The sequence below is a fragment of a genome, assembly GCF_019968955.1.
Source record: "MAG: Porospora cf. gigantea A chromosome Unknown PgA_NODE_958_length_9103_cov_679.205, whole genome shotgun sequence".
Classification (NCBI taxonomy): Eukaryota; Apicomplexa; class Conoidasida; order Eugregarinorida; family Porosporidae; genus Porospora; species Porospora cf. gigantea A.
Window position 1 is genome coordinate 1 of NW_027151987.1, and position 9,103 is coordinate 9,103.

At 50.8% G+C, this 9,103-nt stretch overlaps 8 protein-coding genes across 9 annotated transcripts; 2 read left to right on the forward strand and 6 right to left on the reverse strand.

The window, feature by feature from the left end:
- Positions 1 to 354: 354 nt before the first annotated feature.
- KVP18_003488 (uncharacterized protein) lies at positions 355 to 612 on the reverse strand (the record flags this gene model as incomplete). Its single annotated transcript, XM_067955270.1, has 1 exon — positions 355 to 612. The coding sequence occupies one exon, from the start codon at positions 610 to 612 to the stop codon at positions 355 to 357; it is 258 nt and encodes an 85-aa protein (XP_067805508.1).
- A 224-nt stretch (positions 613 to 836) lies between these two features.
- On the reverse strand, positions 837 to 1,199 carry KVP18_003495 (uncharacterized protein; the record flags this gene model as incomplete). Its single annotated transcript, XM_067955278.1, has 1 exon — positions 837 to 1,199. The coding sequence occupies one exon, from the start codon at positions 1,197 to 1,199 to the stop codon at positions 837 to 839; it is 363 nt and encodes a 120-aa protein (XP_067805516.1).
- Positions 1,200 to 2,069: 870 nt separating this feature from the next.
- On the forward strand, positions 2,070 to 2,558 carry KVP18_003489 (uncharacterized protein; the record flags this gene model as incomplete). Its single annotated transcript, XM_067955271.1, has 1 exon — positions 2,070 to 2,558. One exon carries the CDS (start codon positions 2,070 to 2,072, stop codon positions 2,556 to 2,558), a length of 489 nt encoding a protein of 162 aa, XP_067805509.1.
- Positions 2,559 to 2,791: 233 nt separating this feature from the next.
- Positions 2,792 to 4,114, reverse strand: KVP18_003492 (uncharacterized protein; the record flags this gene model as incomplete). Its single annotated transcript, XM_067955274.1, has 1 exon — positions 2,792 to 4,114. One exon carries the CDS (start codon positions 4,112 to 4,114, stop codon positions 2,792 to 2,794), a length of 1,323 nt encoding a protein of 440 aa, XP_067805512.1.
- A 387-nt stretch (positions 4,115 to 4,501) lies between these two features.
- KVP18_003494 (uncharacterized protein) lies at positions 4,502 to 5,767 on the forward strand (the record flags this gene model as incomplete). The annotated part of the gene is made up of 1 exon (XM_067955277.1): positions 4,502 to 5,767. The coding sequence occupies one exon, from the start codon at positions 4,502 to 4,504 to the stop codon at positions 5,765 to 5,767; it is 1,266 nt and encodes a 421-aa protein (XP_067805515.1).
- Positions 5,768 to 6,727: 960 nt separating this feature from the next.
- Positions 6,728 to 7,642, reverse strand: KVP18_003490 (uncharacterized protein; the record flags this gene model as incomplete). The annotated part of the gene is made up of 1 exon (XM_067955272.1): positions 6,728 to 7,642. The coding sequence occupies one exon, from the start codon at positions 7,640 to 7,642 to the stop codon at positions 6,728 to 6,730; it is 915 nt and encodes a 304-aa protein (XP_067805510.1).
- Positions 7,643 to 7,662: 20 nt separating this feature from the next.
- KVP18_003491 (uncharacterized protein) lies at positions 7,663 to 8,211 on the reverse strand (the record flags this gene model as incomplete). Its single annotated transcript, XM_067955273.1, has 1 exon — positions 7,663 to 8,211. The coding sequence occupies one exon, from the start codon at positions 8,209 to 8,211 to the stop codon at positions 7,663 to 7,665; it is 549 nt and encodes a 182-aa protein (XP_067805511.1).
- A 51-nt stretch (positions 8,212 to 8,262) lies between these two features.
- KVP18_003493 (uncharacterized protein) lies at positions 8,263 to 8,639 on the reverse strand (the record flags this gene model as incomplete). Of its 2 annotated transcripts, XM_067955276.1 has the most annotated exons (2): positions 8,263 to 8,600; positions 8,630 to 8,639. In XM_067955276.1, 2 exons carry the CDS (start codon positions 8,637 to 8,639, stop codon positions 8,263 to 8,265), a joined length of 348 nt encoding a protein of 115 aa, XP_067805514.1. The 2 variants fall into 2 exon arrangements, with proteins under 2 accessions (XP_067805514.1, XP_067805513.1); XM_067955275.1 differs by lacking the exon at positions 8,630 to 8,639 and having other exon boundaries at positions 8,263 to 8,574.
- Between the last annotated feature and the right edge of the window lie 464 nt (positions 8,640 to 9,103).

Genomic DNA, 9,103 nt, shown 5'->3' on the forward strand with positions numbered 1-9,103 from the left:
TAAATTCTTTCTTGATGAATGATTCAGTGTCGACAAGAACGGCTCCGGGCGTACCCGAGGGGAGGTGTACTTTCTCCAACTCATCGTACTGTGGAAAGTTCAGGTCAAGTCCAGACATCTGGGTTTCGTTTGATGGTTTGGTAGAGAAACGGAACCACTGTAATTTATGCCTTGTGGGGCATCGCAACAAGCAGGCTGCGACTGGCATTCACGTCAGTGCAATTGAGAGATGTAAAGGAATTACTTTTAACATAACCAGCGCAAAATCTACGCGCTGATTTCTTGGCCCGAGCTCATTGACGCGTAATCACGTGGTTCGACCTCTTAGATACTGGGTCGTCCGTACTGTCCCGATTATGTTTGGTAAGGAGACTTCTCCCGTTTATGGACAATTCCCCTTGTGCCGCTCAGATGTAGTGGCGCCAGCGTATGGCGCCAGCGTATGACGCCACTTGGGCTCCCGAACTTTACACTCATGCCGAAGTGCATTGTACGGGCGAGGACGTCTTCCTGCTGCTCCCGGGTCAGCTTCACGAAGTGCACAGCGTATCCCGACACACGGATGGTTAGCTGGGGGTACTTCTCAGGGTGCACCTGAGCGTCCAGCAGCATATCGCGGTTCAGCACGTTAACGTTCAGGTGGTGTGCATTCTTGCCAAAGTAAAGATGGTATAAGAATCATCTCCAAGTGTCAGTCGACATAGTTTATGTCCAAGACTACGAATATCATCTTTGATCCCTTGAATTTCGTTCCTGATTCGTCTTCGCAGGCCTCAACTGTTGAGTCCTTCTGATCATTCGGGACGTTCTCCAGGCGTTTGAGTCCAGAGGACAATTTAAGCATCAGAGCCCCCTCTACGGCTGAGATCTGGGCCTCCTTGAGGGCCTGTTTGGCCCAAATGGCACTCATCAATGGCGTACTGTATCTCAATTTCAGTCAAGTGTTGTCTCTTCGCTTCTTCTCTCCACTTTGTAGTAATTGTTTCATCAAATACCTTGGTCACCCAGTCAGGTTTACAACGAATACCCGCCATCAACCCCATAATGGCCTGCTCTCTCAGTGTCTTGGGAGGCCTGCCAGTGTCGTAATCACCGCAAGAAAACGGATTCGTCGTTGTCGAAGGGATAGACGGTGGGATCTCGTTCTCATACCAGTCGTCGTAAGCGGATTCGTCGTCTTCATAGTCATAGTCAGGCATATCAGGGTAGGGACTGTCCAGGTTTTCCGCCCTCGGTGAGGACAGTGCTGAAAAGTGGAACGAAGTGGTTGAATAGCTCGGCTAGAGAATCGTAAGTGAGCTGGGTAGGTTATTGATGTGATGTAGCAAGCACCCCAAAATGTAGGTCTGTTATGCCCCTTCGATTACTTGGGCCTCAAGTGCGATATAATGCAAGATTCTATTTCTCTCTGGTCAGCAATGATTAGAAAATTCATTGAAATTCTTGTTCATTGAAATCTGTGCTTTACACACACCACCTGTCGTTTCCGACTGGAAGTTATGGTGAATTGATTGCAAATCTTAATGTCTGAAGGATGGAAAAGTTGAAACATGGCAACAGTTGTTGAACCAGCGGTTGGATCCTTCCTACTCTGTCTTTTGGCATTCTCAACTTACCCCCTCAAGGGTTTCTAGGGTTTCTAGTCCACTTGTGGACTTGTACTCTCGATTTGAAAGAAGTTTGTACCACTGTCAAATCTATGGTAATTTAGAGTTCTTAGCCCTGAAGCATTGCTTCACAACAGATAAAACATAGAAAACTGTATCGATGAAGGTGCTGGATCGCTTCGGGCTTCGGGTCAAGACATCGTGCTGTGGGAAATACAGGTCAGGTCAGACGTTCGTCTTTCGTTTGAGCGCTCCTCTGCTTTTAGGATTTCTGAATGAACTCCACTCTTAACGATTACAATCCTTTTTTGAAAACCATACAACCCTTTTTTGCTTGAAAACCAACATTGGGGTGCCCACAACCCTGCCTCGAAGACGGACGTCTGACTTGAGATTCGATATCTGTTGGATTGTGCCTGCCGATGTGATTCGGAACATGATTACGCATCATATATCTCAATAATGGCAAACACCAAAGAGCGCTTTGTGAAGACTATCAAGTGGTTCGGGTTTGTGACATCCGGGTGTCTTCTCCTGATTCAAGGAATCGTTCATCTGACCAATTCTCACGCCCACCTGAACTTCAATGCCTGGTGGAACGACCCCAACGCCAGTTCTTGGAGGTACGCGCTCTTCACATTCATGCCCGACGTCTTCTTCGACAAGTGGACTCCGTTCTTCATGGGCTTCGCGGGTCTCACTATGCACTTGAAGCAGATACCCCTCTTGAAGACGCAGCTGCAGCGGTGCACACAGAATTCCATTTGCTTCTTTGCGTGGAATTTAGTGGCCGCCCTCTTTGGATCGCTGGGGTTCGATGGCGGTCTCGGAATTGTGGTGGGCACTTCAATTCTGCTTACTTGCCTTCTATGCCTCATCACCGTGTTCCTGGAGCGGGATGCTGATATGAGTTTGAAGCTTGACCTCAAATGTCAAGCACGCTCCGGGTAGGCTTACCTGCTGACCAATTTTAAGCCGTCACGTGTCAAAGTCGTCTCAATCAAAGTCTCAACCGTCACATATCAAACAGAGATGCTCCAGGTAAAAGTCGTCTCAATCAAAGTCTCAACCATCACATATCAAACAGAGATGCTCCAGCTAGAATCAGGAATACACAGGTAACAGCTCCAATGCTGAAAGAGATAACCGCCGATACGTCCATCACGCAATTTATGTCACGCGCGCTACTGCCGGCGTTCTGAAGCCATCCGCTCCTCGTCAGCCTCGACGTCCTTATGCAAAGTAGAGATGCCTTCTCCGGCATGAAGACGCTTGATGGTTTCGCCGAGCAGTTTTCCTAATGAAATCACCGTTACCTTGTCTGTTAGTGACTGAGATGGAATGGGAATGGAGTTAGTCACGATTACCTCATCAATGACGCTGTTGTTGATGAGATCCAGGCACCCCTTGCTAAAAAGCCCGTGCGTAGCGTACAGGTAGATATTTCGGGCTCCGCGCCTCTTTAATGCGTTGGCGGCGTTCACAGATCGTGTACCAGAGTCTATGATGTCGTCAATGATGACACAGTCACGACCCTTGACGTCGCCTACGACCCACCTTGAGGAAGCTGCCTTCGCAGCGTCCAGTCTGACCTTCTCGTAACCCGGTCCGTTATCCGTTTCTTTGACTTCGTCATCGTCTTCGCAGTGTTCTCGTTCGTGCTTGGCGTGGACTATCGTCGCCATGGTTGGGTTTTCCACTGTTCGCTTGAGAATGCGCCAGAAAAGTTTTGTCCTTTCAAGCGTTCGGTTCTCTGGCGCTACTACCACGGGGTTCACTAGCTCCTTGGATTTGAGATACTGAGCCGCGAGTCCGTAGGGCATTAGGTTGACGCAAGGCATCGACTCTGGGAAGTAACCCTCCACGCGCTCGTTATGAGCGTCCACTAAAACGACGCGGTCAGCACCCATACAAGAGAGAAGCTTGGTAATATCTGAAGAGGGCTGGGGGGAGGTGTGGTCGGTCTTGACAGCATTCTGTCGTAGATATGGAAGGTAAGGCAGGACACAGGTGATCTTCTCCGCACTCGCTCTCCTTGCCGCTGTGACCATGAACAGCATCTCCATCAACGAAGCGTGAAGTGCATCCGATCCAGTAAGACCTGAAGGCGCCGTTTGTATGATGAAGACTGACTTCCCTCGTACATTGTCCAGCAGACGAACGAAATTCTCCCCGTCATGAAACCGGGTAAGCTGTGCACGACCGAGTTTGGAATCGAGTTGGCTGCAAATCTCGGTGGCTAGAGGATAAGCAGGGCCACCAGCGAAAATACGCATCTCCTTCAATTCCTTCTGGTAGAACTCTGCCTGATCCGTTGACACCTGTGGTTTCGTCAGCTCATTAGGCTTGTCCAAAAACGTCTCAACGAGGGTAGAAGGAAACCACTTCCGAAGGTTTGCACGAACCAACACGCGCTCCCTGAGGGAGGGCACGAATAGCCCTTCGGCTTTGACTTGTGGCGAGGATTCGACCCTGCAACGTCTGAGCCGTTGGAACCTAGGGTCCATATATCGATTTCTTTGTGAGAGAAGGGCAGGTGCCCCCAGCTCATCCGTGTGTCTGGATACGTGCACTTCGTGAACAACCCAGATGACTCCAATTCTTTAAGCCTTATGACGGTCCTTCCGATTTTCTTGCCGGACCAACTGATCGCAGTCTGAAGATCTGGGAGAAGTGCATGGAGCTTTTGACCCATCGACAAGGAGAACGAATTGATTGTCGGACTGCAGGCAGACTCCCTTCTGAAGAGAACTATCAAGCCAAAAGGCGGCTGACGAACTGTCGAGAGTACTCTCAAGTCTTACGGTTTCCACTTTGACCTCAAGGAGAAATTCTGGCAGTCACGAGCCTACAATTCTGACACTCTGTAGAGATTCGGAGATTTTCACGAAAACATGATAATCAACTTGGTTGACAGCAACTTGACCTGCGCATACCTTTTTGGATCTGCAGCCTTAACGGTGACGAACGTTACCGACTCGCTGACAAAATGGAAACCAAACATCTTCAAACTCCGAACGGACGCAAAGCTGGTTCTCGTTGCGTCGGATGCCGAATTGCCGAGAGGTGTGACGACTGGGGGCGACAAGGTTGAAGTACTCCACATCCCACTTGAATCACAAAGGCTGAACCGACTACTGGAGGGGCAGTCCATGAAGAATTCTGACGACATGAACGTAGTAAGAACTAAACTGGGCCCCGTGGCGAAGACTTTCTGCCCAACGGCATCTGACAAAGATTCCATGAGTGAATGGCAGTTCGCATCGACCAGCAGCGGCCATTTGATCAATGACTGGGGCCCGATTCTAGTTACACGCAAAGACTCTAAAATTCGTGTAACGCTACTCCAAGACTACGCTGGGAAAAGTGTCCGTAACCTTAGCAAAATTCAATTTGGCACGTTGCTGAAGATGGCGGAGCAGCTGGCCATGGCACTAAAGGAGCTGCGAACTAGGGGCGTCATACATGAAGACATCAAACCTGACAATTTGGCTTATGACAAGAAGAAGTTTCGTATCATCGACTTCGATTTGTCACGCACACTGGAGGAGATAGGTTTGACAGCTCCGGGTACTGCAGCGTTCTGTGCACCAGAAAAAGCGTTTTCTGACAGACACTGCGTTTTTTCATGTTTCGCCTCCGACATATGGAGTCTTGGATGTTCACTGGCGTCTACTATCTGTCCGGACGTCGAGACCCTGATGGATCACACCTTCAACGAGTACTGCAAGTATAAGTTGCCAGGCGCAACCCGTAGGCCGCTCGTTGACCTCGGACGCCGACCGGCCCAGATATGCAAGTTGGTGGAGACAGCCATCAAGAAACTCGTGGGTACAGGTACAGGTGGGTGCTTCGGAGGTGGTGTGCACAACCAAGAAGTGGCCATCTCACAGTTTGTTGGCATGTTGAGGGACATGCTGCGTCTGGACCCCCAGGAAAGGATCACGCCTGAGGAGATCATTCTGCGCGTCCAAGAGATTCGGAGCAATTTGAAAAGTAAGGGTGAGCCGGTTGTGATCCGCGCTCCGCTGTGGAACGGAAGTGAAGCTGAAGAACACGATCCGGATTATCGCACGATGCGAAATTCCGTCCTCATGGCTGACCTCATGGCCAGCAACGGTTATTCACGCGATGAAAATCCGTGGTGTGTGTATGTATGAATGTTAGTTTCTTTGATGCCTGCCTTTTCTGTGTGGTCTGAACTTGTGGCCTTAAATAGCGAGTCTGTGGATCCTGAGTGGGAGGGCTGCGCCCAGCTCCTACACCAAAACAGTGTACGATGGGGCCAACCACCAAGAAGGTTGGATGGGATAACTCGTCAAAGCCGAATTGATGGCTCCGATTATGAAAGAAGGTTAGATGGGATAACTCGTCAAAGCCGAATTGATGGCTCCGACCACGAAAGAAGGTTAGATGGGATAACTCGTCAAAGCCGAATTGATGGCTCCGACCATGAAAGAAGGTTAGATGGGATAACTCGTCAAAGCCGACTTGATGGCTCCGACCATGAAAGAAGGTTGGATGGGATAACTCGTCAAAGCCGAATTGATGGCTCTGAGGCTCCTCCCCTGCTGAAGGTGGCTGAATACCAATCAAAGCCTTCAGAACCTCCATCGCCAACTGCGAGCCCTTCCTTTGTGGGAGACCCTCTTAAACACCAGCCCATCACGGCTGTACAAAGGGCAACTTTCATCAAGTCACCTCAACTGCCAGAAAGTTTGCAGTTACCACCCCCTCGGCTGACATCCTCGACCTCGACGCCGCAACGAGAGCTGACCTCATCCATCTCGACGCCGCAACGAGAGCTGACATCCTCCACCTCGACGCCGCAACGAGAGATGGCTGGTCCGTGGACAATCGTTATCCATCGAGAGCGCAGCCACGCACTAGTAACCGGATGGCAGACCTCACGTAGCGACCTGCCGCAGGCCCCTAAAGACGTGCTGCTCCGGCGACATCAACCGCTACCAGCTCCAGTTCGGGTGGAAATTCCGACTAACCTACCAGATGAACTGTTTTCCCTGTGGACGCACAAAAAGGAGAGCCAAACTCCATTCGACGATCTGTTTGATCTATGGATCGCTTGAGGGTTTCACACCAAGGGTAAGATCCTGTTTGATCTACGGATCATTTGAGGGTTTCACAGCAAGGGTAAGATAACCTGTATGAGTTTTCATGGGCAGCTGGTGCTGGAAGAAATTCTCAAGGGGCACGCGGTCGAGACGTGGGACATTGACAGTGGCGCAGTGCGGCACGTCAATGTCAACTTTGGGGGGCACAGTAACTTCCTTAGGGCCCCGCTGATTCGAGTCCCCGCTGTGAATCCAGCCATTCCAACCCTTGATCAGGCATTCTACTGTTGTTACGTCCGAGTAGTCATGGCTACCTAACCACTGACAGACCCTGGAGACCTGTTCAATGCACGGGCTGAAGTTGACTAAGCGGCCGCCGACGGAGAGGACCTCGTCTGCGTGCGGCAAGGCCAACCAGGGCTGAGGCAGGTCCAAAAAAACGCCATCTGCGGTGCCAGACCCCAAGCCATCGACTAGAAACCCGTCAAGACAAACGTCTCGATTGTTGGTTTGGATGGTCTCTTCTAGGCCGTAGAGCTTGAACTCTTCTGTACATTCATGATACCTACCCGCGTGGAACTCAAAAGTGAATACCTTGCCAGTGGCCCCCACAGCACGAGCTAAAGACACAGTCATAGAACCGCTTCCTGTTCCGGATTCGACGATCTTGGCTCCAGGTTTGGCGTCTAGGAACATGGTCACGACTGAAATGTCCGCCAAGTACAAGATTTGCGTTCGGTGCTTCAATGAGAGGGTGATGAGCTCTGGAGTCGGACGCAGTACAGCAAACCACTTTTTCTTCTTGTGGTCCAACACCTTAGAACCCCATGGATGGCCAATCATGTCGTCGTGCTTGAAGTTGCCGTAGTGGCAACATAGAACTCCGCCCTTCTCCAGTGTCGTGGAGTAGATTTGCTCGTGCCCCCCAAAGAGAATTGCCAGGTCCCCTGCTACGATAGACATCAATGATTGATTTAACGGCATTACAAGCTGCGATTACGCGCGTACTCCGTCCAGGTCATGAGGTGCTGAAGTCCTCCGAAAGGGTCTTGCTCGGATCCGTTGGGGCCGTAGTAGTCCCTGCCTCCATGAGTCTGCTGCAGGAAGTTCTTGAGTGTTCCGAGATGGGCGTGGCGCATACGTTCTCGGTTGACCATCTGGTCCGCGGCTACCTCAGATCCATCCTCAGCGACGGCAATTGCGTGCATCATTACCAGCTGCGTCTGCCCAACACAGCTCTTGTATGGGGTCCACCAGTAGTGGTAGTCCACTGGGTAGAGATCCGTAGCCTGATAAAAGTCGAAGGGCCAGGCACATTTCTTGGATACCTTATCTGCACCCCGTTCCACCGCCTGCATTAGCGGCTTGGACATTCCCCTCTCAATCGACATTCCAGTAGTCTCTGCAAACTCCTCATGCTTTTCCTCCAAGGTCTTTATCGTTCGGATAGGCTCACCAACGCTGGAGCTGCTCATTTTCGGAATGCGAAATATGGTGCAGTGCAGATTCGCGAGGATCTCACCAATTGCCATTACACATTTGCCATTATACCAGATTGGACTTGACCACAACACAAACGACGCTCACTCATCCAAGACAACTTCAGTCTGCAGGTTGTGGAAGTGAGAGCATGGGACGTACTCGATCTTGGTGTACATTTCCCCTTGCTTCTCCTCAGACTCGTGCAGCTGACGAGAGCATCGGATTCTGATCTTGCGAGGGAGCTTCTGAATTCCACGCGACCAGATGAAGTTGTTGACCTTAGCATCGACCACGACCTCCTCAGTGTGGAACTTTCGTGCAACGAACTGCTTCATCCTCTTCACGGCGCTAGGAGCCTTCTTTCGCCTCTGCTTGTCTTTCACAGACCAGGCCAGACGGACCGTCATCTCCATCGTGATGGGCTCCAGGCGTTGCTGCTCTGCGTAAGCGTTTAGGCAGGTGGCTTACGTTTGGTCATTGTCCTCTGCGGCGGGATATTCCCGATTTGTTGGCCACATGGGGACAAAACGGCATCTAATTACGTCATGAATGCGGTTTGTAGTAGGGAGCTCTGAACTGGCCAGTCTTATTGTTGGAGTCGTGTCTCTGGCAGGGATTACTCGCCTACAACTTGACGTTGTACATGGACGTTCACTCTGGTCCGTCTCTCGCACTGCGACTAGAATCGTATTCACCGAATGCTTCATAGCTCAGTGGTTGGCGAGTCTTATTGTTGGAGTCGTGTCTCTGGCAGGGATTACTCGCCTACAACTTGACGTTGTACATGGACGTTCACTCTGGTCCGTCTCTCGCACTGCGACTAGAATCGTATTCACCGGATGCTTCATAGCTCAGTGGTTGGCGAGTCTTATTGTTGGAGTCGTGTCTCTGGCAGGGATTACTCGCCTACAACTTGACGTTGTACATGGACGTTCACTCTGG